This window comes from Pleurodeles waltl, chromosome 6, assembly GCF_031143425.1.
Source record: "Pleurodeles waltl isolate 20211129_DDA chromosome 6, aPleWal1.hap1.20221129, whole genome shotgun sequence".
Taxonomy (NCBI): Eukaryota; Metazoa; Chordata; class Amphibia; order Caudata; family Salamandridae; genus Pleurodeles; species Pleurodeles waltl.
This window is the reverse complement of record NC_090445.1, coordinates 1,552,492-1,571,710: the sequence shown is the minus strand read 5'-3', so window position 1 is coordinate 1,571,710 and position 19,219 is coordinate 1,552,492. Positions and strand designations below refer to the sequence as shown.

The 19,219-nt window shown below is 49.7% G+C and overlaps 1 protein-coding gene across 1 annotated transcript in view; it reads right to left on the bottom strand.

The window, feature by feature from the left end:
- The window catches only part of COL27A1 (collagen type XXVII alpha 1 chain), a 1,169,012-nt gene that overhangs the window by 209,919 nt on the left and 939,874 nt on the right, over positions 1-19,219 (bottom strand). The window contains exons 38-39 of the mRNA XM_069236924.1: positions 11,380-11,433; positions 11,154-11,261 (exon numbers count right to left, since the gene is read on the bottom strand). Coding sequence (XP_069093025.1) covers positions 11,154-11,261; positions 11,380-11,433 — 162 coding nt within the window. The remainder of the gene's footprint in view (positions 1-11,153; positions 11,262-11,379; positions 11,434-19,219) is intronic.

Genomic DNA, 19,219 nt, shown 5'->3' with positions numbered 1-19,219 from the left:
TAGTACACCCCTCATTACAGGTGTGCAGTCATGTGTGAGGCATGCATAGTACACCCCTCATTACAGGTGCAAAGTCATGTGTGGGGCATGTATAGTACACCCCTCATTACAGGTGCAAAGTCATGTGTGAGGCATGTCTAGTACACCCCTCATTACAGGTCCGCAGTCATGTGTGAGGCATGTCTAGTACACCCCTCATTACAGGTGCGCAGTCATGTGTGAGGCATGTATAGTTCACCCCTCATTACATGTGTGCAGTCATGTGTGAGGCATGTTTAGTATACCCCTTACTACAGGTGCGCAGTCATGTGTGAGGCATGTATTGCACACCCCTCATTACAGGTGCACAGTCATGTGTGAGGCATGCATGGTGCACTCCCATGAGGAGTGCATCCCTTATTACATTAGTGCAGTCATGTGTGGGGCATGTATAGTACACCCCTCATTACAGGTCCACAGTCATGTGTGAGGCATGTATAGTACACTCCTCATTGTCAAGTGCACAGTCATGTGTGAGACATGTATAGTGCACCCCTCACCGTTGGGTGTGATTTCAGCCGAGAGGTGTGTAGAGTGCACCCCTCATTGTCAGTTGTGTTGTCATGTGTGAGACTCATAGAACAGTGCACCCCTCACTGTCAGGTGTGGTGTCATATGTGAGACTTGTAGATCAGTGCACCCCTCATTGCGTACCCCTCATTGTAAGGTGTTATGTCATATGTGAGAGAGACTTGTAGTACAGCGTACCGCTCACTGTGCACCCCTCATTGTCAGGTATGGTGTCATATGTGAGGTGTGTACATTGCATCCCTCACTGTCAGTCATTGTGTCTTGTGTGAGTGTGTACAGTGCACCCCTCATTGTCAGGTGTGGTGTCATATGTGAGACTTGTAGAACAGTGCACCCCTCATTGCATACCCCGCATTGTAAGGTGTTATGTCATATGTGAGACTTGTAGATCAGTGTACCCCTCATTGTGTACCCCTCCATGTAAGGTGTTAAGTCATATGTGAGACTTGTAGTACAGTGCACCCCTCACTGTGCACCCCTCATTGGCAGGTATGGTGTCATATGTGAGGTGTGTACATTACATCCCTCACTGTCAGTCATGGTGTCTTGTGTCAGTGTGTACAGTGCATCCCTCTTTGTGAAGTGTGGTGTCATATGTGAAGCATGTACAGTGCACCTCTCATTGTCAGGTGTGGTGTCATAGGTGAGGCATGAACCAAAAGAGGGAGAGAGACACCCTATTTTTGCCAGAAGGAACGACTGAGAAGACACGATTACAAACGACTGAGTAATACCTGAGCCCGTGAAGCAGGAGTGTAGTAGGAATTAAATAATACCATACACGAAGTTCAAGGGTATAATGAGGTGACGTTTCTTATAGCCAAGTGAGACTGTGTCGCATGAAGCGGGAGGGATCTTTCAAGAAGAAAGCTTTAATACATTCCGGGTGATTACTTCTATAATGACAGAAGGTGTTTGCTGACCTAAGAAGCCTGAATGAGGTCTTGGTGTTTACCATTCCAGCTAGATGGCTGGTAGGAGTAGGTATAGCTGAATAGGAACCTGTGCAATTTTTATAAATTGTTGTGTCCTGAGGAAGGTAGGATGAACCATCTTGAATATCACCGAAACGTCGCATCAACAGTAATCTTTACAATTGTTTTATATGTTGTATGTAAGAATTAGGTTCTTATGAGCCTGACTACATGCATTGCAAAGGAAAGGTGTATTATGTTTTTAATGTTTTTCACAGTTATGTTGTGGAGTTCATGTGAAATGTATCGAGTGATGGGACGTAATAACCTGATATATTTTTGTATAACAAAGATAGGTTTGATTTCTTTGGGCATATGTGGTTCTGGAGTGTTCATACTGAAGCTTTTGTGCAGTCTCATTCATCATCAGGAAGGAGATGTAACCACAGTGTACTTGTACAGGAAGGAGCTTTTTCTTTGCTGATATGTGAGGCAAGGCAGTAAATCCCTCATTGTCAGGCGTGGTTTCATGTGTGAGGCATGTACACTGCACCCTTCGTTATCAGGTGTGGTGACGTGTGAGGTGTATACAGTGCACCCTTCATTGTCAGGTGAAGTGTCGTGTGTGAGGCGTGTACAATGCACCCTTTGTTGTCAGGTGTGGTGTCATGTGAGGCGTGTACAGTGCACCCTTCGTTGTCAGGTGTGGTGTTGTGTGAGGTGTGTACAATGCACCCTTCGTTGTCAGGTGTGGTGTTGTGTGAGGTGTGTACAGTGCACCCTTCGTTGTCAGGTGTGGTGCCGTGTGTGGCATGTACAATGCACCCTTCATTGGTAGGTGTGGTGTTGTGTGAGGCGTGTACAGTGCACCCTCCGTTGTCAGGTGTGGTGTCCTTTGAGGCGTGTACAGTGCACCCTTTGTTGTCAGGTGTGGTGTTGTGTGAGGTGTGTACATTGCGCCCTTCGTTGTCAGGTGTGGTGTCGTGTGAGGCGTGTACAGTTCACCCTTCGTTGTCAGGTGTGGTGTCATGTGAGGCGTGTACAGTGCACCCTTCGTTGTCAGGTGTGGTGTTGTGTGAGGTGTGTACAGAGCACCCTCATGGTCAGGTGTGCATAAGGTGTGCAGATAATGCCCACTCCTCACACCATCTCCCACCCTCCTCACATCATCTCTCCCCTACACCCGTTCTCTTTGGCCTGGTATGAGCCTTCAACACCCTTCATTAATCATTCATCCTTCTTCTTTCAGACATGTCCACTTGTAATCCCTGGTGCCTCGCCCCACCTTCTCTCCGCCACGGTCTACCTCACACACCCCTATGTCAGTCACAACATGACAAGCAGACACCTTCAGGAGGAGGGCAGGGAGATCATTCACTTGTGATGCACTGCATCGTGGTGCGAGGAAGGCAGAGAAAGAACACATGAAAGCCAGGATCAGAAGCTTAGAAGAAAAGGTGCTTATAGAGATTTCCAAAAACAGATATAACAGGAGACCTGGTGGAGCAGGACTCAGGATCTTTTAACTATTTAATAAAATACAAAGTTGACAATGAAATACTGGTGTGATAAAGCCACCATAATTCAAACTGAATATGAAATAGCATATGTTTTATTCTCCAAAAGATGCCAAGATCACAGTTCACAACCGTTCTCACAGGCAGACCCTCTGGTGGATACCAGCTTACCACCTTCCCCCTCCTGTAACAACAGGAAGACACAATAAAACCTACCTGCAGACAGAAACTATATACAGAAGATGAAATTTGTACATAGTGTTTTTAACAACCAGGAGAAAATGCATGTCAAGCCATAATGAACCACTGCATAAGAGAAAACCAACAAGGGTTATGAAAGATGTGGAATGACATTGTAATCTTTGAAATATGCAGGCCCATCAGAGGTCCCACATAATCCTCTACAGACCACCTATGACACCCAAAGGAATGAGCGCTCCACCTTCACTCACCGTCTTTACTCGAGCCACCCTACTCAAATTCCAGGTGCGATAGTCCCTGGTCTCACCCTTTGAGGCTTCATGAGCTGAACATATTGCTTCACCAAGTTAGGCAATTGCACCCTCACGGGGTGTCTCACACTCATTTGGGTAACCTTTGTGGCCACCCTTTTAGCAAACTATTACTTCCTTGTTGCCACCAGTGCCGTTTTTCTTTTTCTTTTCGTTGTCCCTTTTCTGTAGTATCTTCTAGGACTCTACCCACAAAAACCCATCCAGGACTAGTCACGGTGCTCCACTTTCTGTTCTTAAACATTTCAGAAGGTGCCCTCTCAGTAATGGTATGTGGTGTGAGTCTGTAAACAGACACTCTCTGTTGTGATTCTTCCCTCCAACTCCTCCCATTACACATAGACACGCCAAAGGCTTCCTTCATGACTTTATTGAATCGCTCTATAGCACCATTTGATTCCGGGTGATAAAACAAACATTCCTTATGTTTTATCCCTCCATCTCTCAGGAGCACTCTCCCATCTCAGAGGTTAATGTCACACCATTGTACATCAAGACACAATTTGCAAACACTTCTCTGTCGAAAACTCCCTTGAGGAACTAAATACCTGTCCTGGTCTCCAGGCTGTGTGCAATTATTATTACTCATACCACCTTGAGTACAAAACCTTAAATGCTAACACATAAATTGACTCATTCCCCCTCAATATCCTGAGCGATCTACTCTCCAAGTTGTATCAGAAGCTCTCTCACCTTGAGTGGCTACACACTCACCTTTACAACTCAGTTTGTAATTCACAAACTGTTCTTTGTACCTCTTTGTCTATACCAGGCCATGAGTTGTCAATATGTAGTCTCTCATTGGTGTTGCTTTCATCCATATGTCTTTTAGGAGCCACCTCTATCAATCTTCCACAACCACACTCAAGTGGTGTCAAACGAATTCCGCTGAACAATACACCATTTTGAAATGCTAACACATCTTTTGCACAACAAAACCTTCTCTCCTCTTCAGAGCATTCTCTCTCCTCACACCATCTATCCCAGTCTTACACATTACCCTTCTGTACTCCTATCTTTTACTCATCCATGTCCAACACACCCCCTCGAAGTGAGTGCACCCTCACCTCCTTTCCCAACCAATTCTCATATTCAGATTGAGTCTGCGTGTGTGCTCCACTCATTAGCACCAACTTAGAAAAACAGTCCACCACTTGTGATTGCTCTTGGTATATGCTCCATCACAAACTGAAGCTCTTATAGAGACATCACCCAACAACAAATGCATCTTGATTCCGCATCATTTCCATCTTTACACAAAAGTTATTTTACCAGATTGTGGTCCACTCTCTCAGTGAGCCTACAAAGCCCAGAGCACTGCTGAAGTCTCCAGTTCAATGACAGAATATTTTACTTCAGTTTTTTTCAGCACCCTCAGGTTCGCTGAATTCCTTGTCTCTCTTTAAAAGATCTCGGATCTTTTTACGTCCTGCTAGCAAAGTTCAATATGAATTATTCATAAATTATCATCATGCCTAGGAATCAGGCAACTTCCTTTGTAGTTTCAGGTCCTGACATATCCTCAAATAACCGGGCACCTTTCAGGCCTTAAACCTTTGTGGCCCAGATAATTTATTTCACATTGACGGAATTTGCATTTCGCCACTCTAAGAGTCAACCCTCTTTCTTACGTTTCCTCAGTACAACCCTCAAAACTCTATTGTGTTCCTCAAAATCTCTTCCATAGACTGAGATATCCCATTGACATACTTGGATGCTTTGTGAGCTACTGAATACACTTCACATCATCCTGTGACAGACAGAGGAGGTAGAAATGAGGCCAAATGGCATCCTCAAGAACATGTACATAACACTCACTCAAATCCATTGAGTATGGATGTAACGTAGTCTGGTGGTACGCCAACATTAAGTCCAGGGTGGTGAAGACTGGTTGAACCATCTCCACGATGTTGGGCAAAGGATATTTGTCCAGTACTCTCTTTTTGTTGAGAGCCCTTAAGTCTGTGCATAAACGATGTTCTCTCTTACTTCATCAGCACAGCCCCCAACCTTTCAGTATCTTCAACATTTCCAATAATGCCCCCTTCAATCTGCCTGCTTATCTGGTTGCCCAGGGTCTCTCTTAATGTCAGAGTTCTTGTTCTTGGATGGTGTAGCCAGGCCGGGGACCAGGACCATGTGTCCTGGCAGAGCGCCGATCCTTGGGGCCAGGAGATGGCCAACAAAGACATTTAATAGTGCTGGGAGTGAGCGCAGAGCTTGGGTGGAGGTTAGGGATAACTCAGTTCTTGGTTCACTTAACAATTTAGAGCATTGGTTCCCAACCTGTGGTCCAGGGACCCCTGGGGGCCTGCAAAGCCTCCTCAGGGGGTCCACCGCTACTTAGGAAATTAAATATTATTAATAGATTAGAGTCCCCAGCTTTCAGTATTGACTCAGTGGGGGGGTCCCCAGATTCCAATAATGATTCAGTGGGGGGTCCCCAGTTTCCAGTAATGATGATGTGGGGTTCACAGAAGTCAAACTGTTGGGAACCACTGATTTAGAGCACACGGAGTGAGCTCACACTGATTTTGCTGAGGAGTGGATCAGTGCCAGGGTGGAGAGGAGAGCACAATGGCTGCTGCTCTCCCTTGAGAAGGTGATGGGGGCTGCAGGACTGGGGGCCAGGGTCAGTTCTCCAGGAGAATCTCTATGAATTCAAGGAATGTGAGTGGACAAGAGTCACTTCCGACAACAGAGTTAGCAACATCACCTTCCTGCTGGACTCTCCACCAACTGTTCTTTTTTAAGTTTTTTACTTTGGGCATTTGATATTTTACCAAGTTTTGAGTGGTTGAGCCCTAATGACCAGGCACAACTCCATGTGGTTTGCCCTAAAAAAAAACGTTATGGTGGTAGAACTAGTTTCCATAATTGGCACTTTGCTGATCTAACTTTGCGCATACATTTTGTCCAGTTGCACAAAGTTCAACTTATAATGAAATATTTTCCCACTTGGAACTAAGAACTTAACAGTGCTGATAAATGTCTTTAAAGTACGACAGCCGACTGACAACTGCTTCCAATCCACAGAATTGAGTGAAGTCAGTTGGAGAACCCCTATGGACCATCGGGTTTGTATTAACCGTGCCATTTGCTGCGTTTTAAGCTGTTTAATATCGCCTGCTTGGACCACAGCTTGTGTGTTTAGCAAAAGGCCATTCCCATCCCTCTGGTGGCTTCTTACTGGTTACATCTCATTCCCATTTTATGCCTATTTTCCATGGAACTGCCCGGCTTCAAGGGCAGGCCTACACCAGGACTCAGGAAGGGGGTCACCCAGAGCTCAGAGCACAAGCAGCACAAGACTTGGAAATCAGTCTCTTTCCGGGGGAGAGCGATGCACCACCATAGCACAGAGGAAAGGACCGGGGGGCCAGCAGGAGGAGATCTTTGATTCTTGGTGGGAGTGACGAGCCTACCCCTAGGAGTGCTCTAGGGCAGTGCGCCCCAAGCTTTTGAGCTTTGTGGACCCCCACTTTATCATCACAGGAACCCAGGGACACCCAGTGAATCAGCATTGGAATCAGGGGACCTGCCATTGAGTCATTGCTGGAAGCCGGGGACCTCCACTTTATCATCACAGGGACCCCCAGTGAATCCATATTAAAATCAGGGGACCTGCCATTGATTCATTACTGGAAGCGGGGGACCCCCACTTTATCATCACAGGAACCCAGGGACCCCCAGTGAATCAGTATTGGAATCAGGGGACCTGCCATTGAGTCACTGCTGGAAGCCGGGGACCCCCACGTTATCATCACAGGGACCCCCAGTGAATCCATATTGGAATCTGGGGACCTGCCATTGAGTCATTACTGGAAGCCGAAGACCCCCAATTTGTCATCACAGGGACCCCCAGTGAATCCATATTGGAATCAGGGGACCTGCCATTGAGTCATTACTGGAAGCCGGGGACCCCCACTTTATCATCACAGGGACCCCCAGTGAATCAATATTGGAATCAGGGGACCTGCCATGGAGTCATTACTGGAAGCCGGGACCCCCACTTTATCGTCACAGGGACCCCCAGTGAATCCACATTGGAATCAGGGGACCTGCCATTGAGTCACTACTGGGAGCCGGGGACCCCCACTTTATCATCACAGGGACCCCCAGTGAATCAATATTGGAATCAGGGGACCTACCATTGAGTCATTACTGGAAGCAGAGGACCCCCACTTTATCATCACAGGGACCCCCAGTGAATCCATATTGGAATCAGGGGACCTGCCATTGAGTCACTACTGGGAGCCGGGGACCCCCACTTTATCATCAAACGTACCCCCAGTGAATCAATATTGGAATTAGGGGACCTGCCATTGAGTCATTACTGGAATCAGGGGACCTACCATTGAGTCATTACTGGAAGCTGGGGACCCCCACTGAGTCACTGCTGGAAGCCGGGGACTCCCACGTTATCATCACAGGGACCCCCAATGAATCCATATTGGAATCTGGGGACCTGCCATTGAGTCATTACTGGAAGCCGAGGACCCCCACTTTTTCATCACAGGGACCTCCAGTGAATCAATATTGGAATCAGGGGTCCTGCCATTGAGTCATTACTGGAAGCCGAGGACCCCCACTTTATCATCACAGGGACCTCCAGTGAATCAATATTGGAATCAGGGGTCCTGCCATTGAGTCACTGCTGGAAGCCGGGGACCCCCACTTTATCATCACAGGGACCCCCAGTGAATCCATATTGGAATCAGGGGACCTGCCTTTGAGTCACTACTGGGAGCCGGGGACCCCCACTTTATCATCACAGGGACCCCCAGTGAATCCATATTGGAATCAGGGGACCTGCCATTGATTCATTACTGGAAGCTGGGGACCCCCACTGAGTCATTACTGGAAGCGGGGGACCCCCACTGAGTCATTACTGGAAGCGGGGGACCCGGCCTAAACACACTCTATGATTTGAACCGCAAACCAATACACAAAAATACAGAAACCAGCATTCCATCAAATACACACACAAATGATTACACATTTTACTTAATGTGCAAACATAAATTAAAAAATACAAATTTTAATTTTAATAGGAAGGTTGGAGCTTTTCTAAATTCAATTGAAGCCACACATGGTCCATCCTACATTCTGTGTGATGCGCCGGCACTGATCCCACGAATCAGTCGGAGGCTACTAATTACATTTTTAGCCTCCAATCAACTTCCTTGACATTTACAGTATGTTTTAAAATGTTTGAATGTACTGCTCTAGGGAGAGAAGACAGAGGGACCGGAAGAGAGAGGGATCGGAAGAGAGAGGGACCTGAAGAGAGAGGGACCTGAAGAGAGAGGGACCGCAAGAGAGAGGGACCGGAAGAGAGAGGGATCGGAAGAGAGAGGGATCGGAAGAGAGAGGGACCGGAAGAGAGAGGGACCGCAAGAGAGAGGGACCGGAAGAGAGAGGGACCGCAAGAGAGAGGGATCGGAAGAGCGAGGGACCGCAAGAGAGAGGGATCGGAAGAGAGAGGGTCCAGAAGAGAGAGGGATCGGAAGAGTGAGGGATCAGGAGAGAGAGGGACCGGAAGAGTGAGGGATCGGAAGAGTGAGGGATCGGAAGAGTGAGGGATCGGAAGAGAGAGGGACTGGAAGAGAGAGGGATCGGAAGAGCGAGGGACCGGAAGAGAGAGGGACCGCAAGAGAGAGGGATCGGAAGAGCGAGGGACCGGAAGAGAGAGGGATCGGAAGAGCGAGGGACCGGAAGAGAGAGGGATCGGAAGAGAGAGGGACCGGAAGAGAGAGGGATCGGAAGAGAGAGGGACCGCAAGAGAGAGGGATCGGAAGAGCGAGGGACCGGAAGAGAGAGGGATCGGAAGAGAGAGGGACCGGAAGAGCGAGGGACCGCAAGAGAGAGGGATCGGAAGAGCGAGGGACCGCAAGAGAGAGGGATCGGAAGAGCGAGGGACCGGAAGAGAGAGGGATCGGAAGAGAGAGGGACCGCAAGAGAGAGGGATCGGAAGAGTGAGGGATCGGAAGAGAGAGGGATCGGAAGAGCGAGGGACCGCAAGAGAGAGGGATCGGAAGAGCGAGGGACCGGAAGAGAGAGGGATCGGAAGAGAGAGGGACCGCAAGAGAGAGGGATCGGAAGAGAGAGGGACCGCAAGAGAGAGGGATCGGAAGAGCGAGGGACCGGAAGAGAGAGGGATCGGAAGAGCGAGGGACCGGAAGAGAGAGGGATCGGAAGAGAGAGGGACCGGAAGAGAGAGGGATCGGAAGAGAGAGGGACCGCAAGAGAGAGGGATCGGAAGAGCGAGGGACCGGAAGAGAGAGGGATCGGAAGAGAGAGGGACCGGAAGAGCGAGGGACCGCAAGAGAGAGGGATCGGAAGAGAGAGGGTCCAGAAGAGAGAGGGATCGGAAGAGTAAGGGATCAGGAGAGAGAGGGACCGGAAGAGTGAGGGATCAGGAGAGAGAGGGACCGCAAGAGAGAGGGATCGGAAGAGCGAGGGACCGCAAGAGAGAGGGATCGGAAGAGCGAGGGACCGCAAGAGAGAGGGATCGGAAGAGAGAGGGTCCAGAAGAGAGAGGGATCGGAAGAGAGAGGGACCGGAAGAGAGAGGGATCGGAAGAGAGAGGGACCGCAAGAGAGAGGGATCGGAAGAGCGAGGGACCGGAAGAGAGAGGGATCGGAAGAGAGAGGGACCGGAAGAGCGAGGGACCGCAAGAGAGAGGGATCGGAAGAGCGAGGGACCGCAAGAGAGAGGGATCGGAAGAGAGAGGGTCCAGAAGAGAGAGGGATCGGAAGAGTGAGGGATCAGGAGAGAGAGGGACCGGAAGAGTGAGGGATCGGAAGAGAGAGGGTCCAGAAGAGAGAGGGATCGGAAGAGTGAGGGATCAGGAGAGAGAGGGACCGGAAGAGTGAGGGATCGGAAGAGTGAGGGATCGGAAGAGAGAGGGACTGGAAGAGAGAGGGACCGGAAGAGAGAGGGACTGGAAGAGAGAGGGACCGGAAGAGTGAGGGATCGGAAGAGAGAGGGACTGGAAGAGAGAGGGACCGGAAGAGAGAGGGACCAGAAGACAGAGGGACTGGAAGAGTGAGGGATCGGAAGAGAGAGGGTCCAGAAGAGAGAGGGATCGGAAGAGAGAGGGACCAGAAGACAGAGGGACTGGAAGAGTGAGGGATCGGAAGAGTGAGGGATCGGAAGAGAGAGGGACTGGAAGAGAGAGGGACCGGAAGAGAGAGGGACCAGAAGACAGAGGGACTGGAAGAGAGAAGGATCGGGAGAGGGACCGGGAGAGAGAGAAGCAGGTGAACATCTGAAGCTTGGAAATAGCAGGATCACGGCTGAGGCGCTGTTTTAATGTGAAGGGAAATGATAAGAAACAGGGGGTCTCACTGCCACTCTCTCTCTCTTTCTTCCTCTCTCTCTCTCTCTCTCTCTCACTCTCTCCCCTCCTTCCCCTCTCTCCATCTTCATTAGTGTTTCTTGTCTCCTTTTCTCATTTCTCACATTCTCTATCCTCTGCCTCCTCATCCTCTCCCACTCTGTGAATCTATCTTCTCTCTCTCTCTCTCTCTCTCTCTCTCTCTCTCTCTCTCTCTCTCTCTCTCTCTCTCTCTCTCTCTCTCTCTCTCTCCCCCCCCCTCCCACTGGCCACTCTCCACCCTCCCCTGCCCACTCACCGCTGGTCCAAGGGTCCCTCTTGATCCTTTCGGGCCCTGGTTCCCGGTGGGTCCTATGTCACCTGGGATCCCGCTCTCTCCAAGATGCCCCATGAAGCCCTTACTGCCCTGCAAGGAAGAAAGACAGACACTGGGGACTGAAGCAGAAGCATGTCCTGTGGGCATCAGTGCCCTGCAGCTGTGCCACGGGCACACGTGGGCACAGACATAGCAAACGCAGCATTACCTTCTGCCCCTGCAGGCCCCGCTCTCCCTGTTTGCCAGGTTTCCCTTCTGGGCCCTGCAAGACAAAAGCAAGTGTGAGGTTAGTGAGGATACCAATGTGTCATACAGGCAAGCATGTGAGGGAGACTGCTGCTTAGCATGACAAAAAGTGAGCCATTCAGGGGAGGCTGCTGCTTAACATGCCAAGAAGTGAGCCATTCAGGGGAGACTGCTGCTTAACATGCCAAGGACTGAGACGTTCAAGGGAGACTACTGCTTAACATGCCAAGTAGTGAGACGTTCAAGGGAGACTGCTGCTTAACATGCCAAGGAGGGAGACGTACAAGGAAGACTGCTGCTTAACATGGCAAGAAGTGAGCCATTCAGGGGAGACTGCTGCTTAACATGCCAAGGACTGAGACGTTCAAGGGAGACTGCTGCTTAACATGCCAAGGAGGGAGACGTTCAAGGGAGACTGCTGCTTAACATGCCAAGGAGGGAGACGTTCAAGGAAGACTGCTGCTTAACATGCCAAGAAGTGAGCCATTCAGGGGAGACTGCTGCTTAACATGCCAAGGAGTGAGACGTTCAAGGAAGACTGCTGCTTAACAGGTTAATACGGCCTTGAGGAGTTTTCAGTCCCTGGACATATCATCTGTCAAGGTCTTTCTCTCGCTCATTGCATCAGGTGTCCCACCAGATCTCTGTAACCCAAGTATTACGAGTAAGCTTCCCCAGAGGGATCTGGAGCAGATACCCCAATGATTAAATCAGTCATTGCCAGAAGGGGTCGTTCCACAAATCTGGAAACTGCTTTAGTGGCTTCACTGTTGAAAACACCCAGTGCAGACCCCTCAGATGGTGTATGGACCGAGGTCTCTGGTCCCATCTTTGGATAAGCATGAATTGGCTACTGTAGGAAGTTGGCTCTGTATATACTATTTCAAAGTAAGAAATAGTGTGCACAGAGCCCAAGGGTTCCCCTTAGAGGTAAGATAGTGGCAAAATTAGATAATTCTAATGCTCTATTTTGTGGTAGTGTGGTCGAGCAGTAGGCTTATCAGAGGGTAGTGTTAAGCATTTGTTGTACACACACAGGCAATAAATGAGGAACACACACTCAAAGACTTAACTCCAGGCCAATAGGTTTTTATATTGGAAAATATATTTTCTTAGTTTATTTTAAGATCCACAGGTTCAAGATTTACATTAAACACTTTAAATGCAAGGTACTTCACTTTAGGAACTTTGAATAAAAGCAATATTATATACAGTCTTTGTAAAAAAGGCAATAATCTATTTTCAAAGTGGACACTGCAAAAATCAACAGTTCCTGGGGGAGGTAAGTAAAGGTTAGATTAGGAGGTAAGTAAAACACTTACAAATCTCAGTCCTGGGGCATAGGCAGCCCACCGTTGGGTGTTCAAGGCAACCCCAAAGTTACCACTCCAGCAGCTCAGGGCCGGTCAGATGCAGAGGTCAAAAAGGTGCCCAAAACACATAGGTGCCTATGGGGAACAGGGGGTGCTCCAGTTCCAGTCTTCCAGCAGGTGTACCTGCGTCCTCAGGGTGCAGACCAGGGGGGTTTTGTAAAGCATTGGGGGACACACAAGTAGGCACACAAAACACACCCTCAGCGGCACAGGGGCGGCCGGGTGCAGAGTGCAAAGCAGGTGTCGGGTTTCAGGTAGGAAACAATGGAGGGACACGGGGGTCACTCTAGCGGTGCAGACAGGCACAGGGGGGGCTTCTCGGGCAGCCACCACCTGGGCACGGTAGAGGGTTGCCTGGGGGTCACTCCTGCGTCAAAGTTCTGTTCCTTCAGGTCCTGGGGGCTGTGGGTGCAGTGTTGGTTCCAGGCGTCGGGTCCCTTGTTACAGGCAGTCGAGGTCAGGGGGAGCCTCTGGATTCTCTATGCAGACCTCGCTGTGGGGACTCAGGGGGGTCGTCTCTGGTTACTCACAGTCTCGCAGTCGCCGGGGAGTCCTCCCTGAGGTGTTTGTTCTCTGGATCTCGAGCCGGGGGCGTCGGGTGCAGAGTGTGAAGTCTCACGCTTCCGGCGGGAAACGTGCAGTCTTTAAAAGTTGCTTCTTTGTTGCAAAGAAGTAGATGGTTTTGAACAGTGCCGCTGTTCACGGGAGTTTCTTGGTCCTTTAGTCCAGGGCAGTCCGCTGAGGCTTCAGAGGTCGCTGGTCCCTGTCAGATACGTCACTGGAGCAGGTTTTCGAAGTTGGAGACAGGCCGGTAGGGCTGGGGCCAAAGCAGTTGTCTTCCTCCTTCTCTGCAGGCTTGTAGGTTAGCAGTCCTTCTTGTTTCTTCAGGTTGCAGGAATCTGATTTCCTGGGATCTTGGGTGCCCCTAAATACTAAATTTAGGGGTGTGTTTAGGTCTGGGGGGTAGTAGCCAATGGCTAATGTCCTTGAGGGTGGCAACACCCTCTTTGTGCCTCCTCCCTGTGGGGAGGTGGCACATCCCTAATCCTATTGGGGGAATCCTCCAAACTCAAGATGGAGGATTTCTCAAGGCAGGGGTCACCTCAGCTCAGGACACCTTAGGGGCTGTCTTGACTGGTGGGTGACGACTCCTTGTTTTTCTCATTATCTCCTCCAGCCTTGCCGCCAAAAGTGGGGGCAGTGGCAGGAGGGGCGGGCATCTCCACTAGCTGGGATGCCCTGAGGTGCTGTAACAAAAGGGTTGAGCCTTTGAGGCTCACCGCCTGGTGTTGCAGTTCCTGCAAGGGGAGGTGAGAAGCACCTCCACTGAGTACAGGCTTTGTTACTAGCCACAGAGTGACAAAGCCACTCTCCCCATTTGGCCAGCAACATGTCTGGTGTGTGGCAGGCTGGCAGGAACTGGCCAGCCTACACTAGAAGTCGGGTAGGTATTCAGGGGGCATCTCTAAGATGCCCTATGGGTGTATGTTACAATAAATTGCACACTGGCATCAGTGTGCATTTATTGTGCTGAGAGGTTTGATACCAAACTTCCCAGTTTTCAGTGTAGCCATTATGGAACTGTGGAGTTCATGTTTGACAAACTCCCAGACCATATACTCTTATGGCTATCCTGCACTTACAATGTCTAAGGTTTTGCTTAGACACTGTAGGGGCATAGTGCTCATGCACTTATGCCCTCACCTGTGGTATAGTGCACCCTGCCTTAGGGCTGTAAGGCCTGCTAGAGGGGTGACTTATCTATGCCACAGGCAGTGTGAGGTTGGCATGGCACTCTGAGGGGAGTGCCATGTCGACTTAGTCATTTTCTCCCCACCAGCACACACAAGCTGGCAAGCAGTGTGTCTGTGCTGAGTGAGGGGTCCCCAGGGTGGCATAAGACATGCTGCAGCCCTTAGAGACCTTCCCTGGCATCAGGGCCCTTGAGACCAGGGGTACCAGTTACAAGGTATTTACCTGAGTGCCAGGGCTGGGCCAATTGTGGAGACAAAGGTACAGTTTAGGGAAAGAACACTGGTGCTGGGGCCTGGTTAGCAGGGTCCCAGCACACTTTCAAATCATAACTTGGCATCAGCAAAGGAAAAAACGTTAGGGGGTAACCATGCCAAGGAGGTGTTTCCTTACAGCTACTTACAGCCCACCTAGAAGAGAATGACTTACTCCATCCACCTGAACCTGGATCGGGTGACAGCACGGAGTCGGTGCTTCTTGGGGTCACGGAGTGTTTGAGACAACAGTGGCAGGAAGGGGGACTGCGCACTGCGTCTATGAGAGCTCAGTGCACAACTGATACTCTCAACCATAACACGCCCCTTCGAAGACCAGAGGGGTGGGGATACGGCACACTGCCTTAGGCTGGAGTACATCTTTCTTAGACAATTGCATCTTTCAGGCGCTACTAACCAATACCGGTCCAAGCCACACTCTCCAGGTGCGGAGTGCCACAGGCCACCATTCTGAGCGCTCCGCCTTCTAATGGACATGTGAGACCCTTGGCAGAGGTCGCTGAGACCTGGGGCCTTGCCATGGTTCATATGCAGGTGACACACAGACTGTGGTCTCTCATCGAAGGACACCGCAGTTCTGTAGCTTTGCCCTCCTGTCTTGCTCGAGTGGCCGAATGGATGGGAGTCAAGCTAAGTGGCGACAAGATGGAGCTTCTACTGGTGGCCACACCCGGGTTCCATACTCTGGGCCACACGTTTGTAGCCTGATTCTGTGGGCACTTCCCCTAATTCCATCCCTGTTGTAACAAACTCAGGAGTTTGGCTGCACCATGAACTTATTATGAATGAACAGATCGCTGAGGTAGCAGCCACATGTGGCACAGTGAAATGTGTCAGGAAGACCCTCCTTTGCCACCGACGGCGGCTCAGAGAACAGTAGTTCAAGCCTTAGTTACTTTCAGGCTGGACAATGGGAATGCTCTATATCTGGGGGTAGCAAAATCATTACTTAAAGCCTCCAAATTGTGCAGAATAGTGCTGCGGGCCTCCTGTCTGCCCCCTACTGTTATGCCGCGGCCCTCGCCGCGGCGCTCGCCGCGGCCTCAGGGTGCCGCGGCACGTCAATTTCACCGCGGCCGACACCCGGGTCGCGGAGAGTGCCGCGCCCGGCGCTCGGGTCACGGTGAACACCGCGGCTGACGCCTGGGTCGCGGGGGATGCCGCGGCTCAGGCAAGAGCCATGGAGGCTCCTAGGAGCCGGTTTACGGGTCGCGGCACTCGCCGCTTCCCTTATTTTAAGTTCTGCCATAAAGGCAGATGCTACATGGCAACATACAGCGCATTATGCGCTTAACCGTTTATTTACTTGCATGTTCACTTACCACCTACCGATATCCTGAGAACAAAACCGAACCCTTACACAAGGAGCACTTTATACTTTCCCTTTTTCTTCCCAGCATGCTGACCTCTTCCTCTCTGCCCAGCATGCATTGTTAGACGCACATTTCTGATTCACTATTGTTTTCTTTTCCCCAATCCAAGATGGTGGCATTTCTACTTCCTGTTTTCTACTTCCTGTCTAGGGGTATATAAAGGGATTTCAACTGCTTGTCCATTGCGTTGCAACACTTCTTGGTGGTAGTCACGCTCCTATTTGATCTCCTTCTGCGCATCGTGTCTGTTCCTGATCTGCCTTGTTTTCCCTGCCTTCCTGATCTACGGTCCTAATACCCTGGTGTCCTCCTTCTCGTTTCAGGGAGTTCCTGTGGAGGTTTTTTACCCTACTGGGGTTTTTCCTCTGGGACTCCTTCTGGAGGGCATGGACTGTAGTGGTTCGCTCATACCAAACAGAAGGGGAACCGGAAGGGGTCGCCCCTACCTCGGCCAGAGCAGAACCCGTCGGAACAAGGACCGTTCCCCTACACCTCTCAGTTGCGACGGTAAGACCATTGAAAACCGCGACAGATTGCAACGCCAAAGATTCCAGTTGCAGTCCGGAACTATGGATAACCCAGTGGCAAACACGGAACCTACTAACCAGGACCTACTGGCGACGATACAACAACAGGCTCAAGAACTCCAGCAATTACGTACTGAGAATACTGTTTATCGACAAGCCTTTGCCTCCAGGACCACAGATGTCCCTGCAGTAGCCGCCTCTACACCTCGATTTTCCGGGGATCCCACCACATTAAAAGAATTCCTGGATGCCTTGACGGTTTACTTTGCCTTTCGCCCCTCGCAATTTGTACAAGACAAGACCAAGGTGGGGTATTTGATTAGTGCCTTATCAGGACCAGCCTTGGCCTGGGCCACACCTCTAGTAACCAGAAACGATCCCTGCCTATCTAATTATTCCACCTTTATCACTACTTTTAAACAGATGTTTGAACGCCCTGGACTCGAGGCGTCAGCAGAAGAGGCTCTTTGCGAAGTCCAACAAGGGAGTCAAGATGTATTACAATACATCACCCGTTTCAGACAATTAGCTGCAGAAACAACCTGGGTGCGACGTACCTTGGTGACACTCTTCCGTAGAGGTCTAAGAGAGGACATCAAAGATGAACTAGTACATTCTGCCAGGATAGAAAACCTCAAAGGGTTGATGGACCAGGCACTAACGATAGAATATCGGTTGAATGAACGAAGAATGGAGAAAAAGAAGAGTCGTTTGCCTTCTCACTCAGTACCATCTCGTCCCTTCGCCCATCGTACCGAGGAAGTCCGTCCTGAATCCAAAGGGAATACCGAGGAAGAGCCCATGCAGATTGACACAGCTCGCGGGCCTCTATCCGCCAGTGAAAGGGAACATAGACGAAGGAAGGGGCTTTGCCTATATTGTGGTGCAGCTGGTCACCTAATTCGCGCCTGCCCCATTCGTCCAACCAAGCCCTTGGGAAACGCCAACTCCCGTCCCCAGTAAGAAGGGTGAGGACGGGATATCGTGATATACCTTCTATTTGCTCTTCCAGGGAGGAAGGAACTGCTCTTTTTCTCTTACCAGTTACCCTCCATTTAACTGATGGCCGCGAAGCAAGAACTTTGGCCTTGTTGGACTGCGGAGCCAGTGGCCTCTATTTAGATGAAACCTGGGCCAAAGAACGACAGATAACACAAATACCCAAAGAAGTACCAGAACAGGTACATACCGTTGATGGGTCACTCTTGGCCTCTGGACCTGTACAATACACCACCCCTACCTTCTGTTTACAGTTTGGTAAACATCAGGAAATTCTCTCGTTTGACTTAATCTCATCACCACACCATGTCATGATCCTGGGAATTCCATGGCTTACACGGCACAATCCTTACATCAACTGGGAAACAAAAACCATTTCGTTATCCTCCCATTTTTGTCAACACCACTGCTATCCGGCCGGGGATTATTGGTCCCCAAAAAGTCTCTCAACAGCACCTTCTCAGGTGGGAGGATCCATTAATGTCCTACAGGGAGTTCCCAGACATTATCAGGACTATATCGATGTATTCCAGAAGCCAGAAAGACCTGAATTGCCACCCCGCAGAGAATACGACTGTGCCATTCCTTTAGAACCAGACACCGTAGTTCCTTTTGGGCGGATGTACTCCCTCACAGAACCAGAGAAACAAGTTTTGAAGGAGTACCTAGATGAGAATCTACAAAGTGGGTTGATAACTCCCTCCTCTTCACCCGCCGGGGCTCCTTTTTTCTTTGTACCAAAGAAAACCAAAGATCTGCGTCCCTGTATCGATTTCAGAGGGTTAAACAGGATCACTATCAAAGACCGGTATCCGTTACCCCTCATCAAGGACATCTTAGAAGCAGTCAGAGGAGCCAAGAGATTCACCAAGCTGGATCTCCGAGGAGCCTATCATCTACTAAGAATCAGAGAAGGTGATGAGTGGAAGACCGCCTTTAGAACACCTTTTGGTCACTACGAATATAGAGTAATGCCCTTCGGACTCACTAATGCCCCGTCCATCTTTCAAAGATTCATGGATTCTATCTTTTCTGATCTTTTGCAACAAACAGTGGTAGTGTATCTTGACGATATCCTAATTTATTCGGTTCATCCAGAGGAACATTCCAAGCACGTTCGCCAAGTCTTAGAGAGACTCCGACAACATCATTTGTTCTGTAAGCCTGAAAAATGCGAGTTTGATCAGATAGAAGTAAAATACTTGGGATACTGTATAGACCAAACCGGAGTTGCCATGGACTCAGACAAAGTACAGGCTATATTGAATTGGCCATCTCCTTCTTCCATCAAGGAGACTCAATGTTTTCTGGGACTAGCCAACTTCTACCGACAGTTCATAGCAGACTTTGCCCAGAGGACCAGCTTCATTACTCAAACCCTCAAAAAGGAACATCTAAAGAAAGGTTTTTGTTGGACACCAGACGCTGAGTCAGCTTTTCAGGACTTAAAGAAAGCCTTTATTCAAGCTCCTATTCTTCGACACCCAGACACCAGCAAACAAT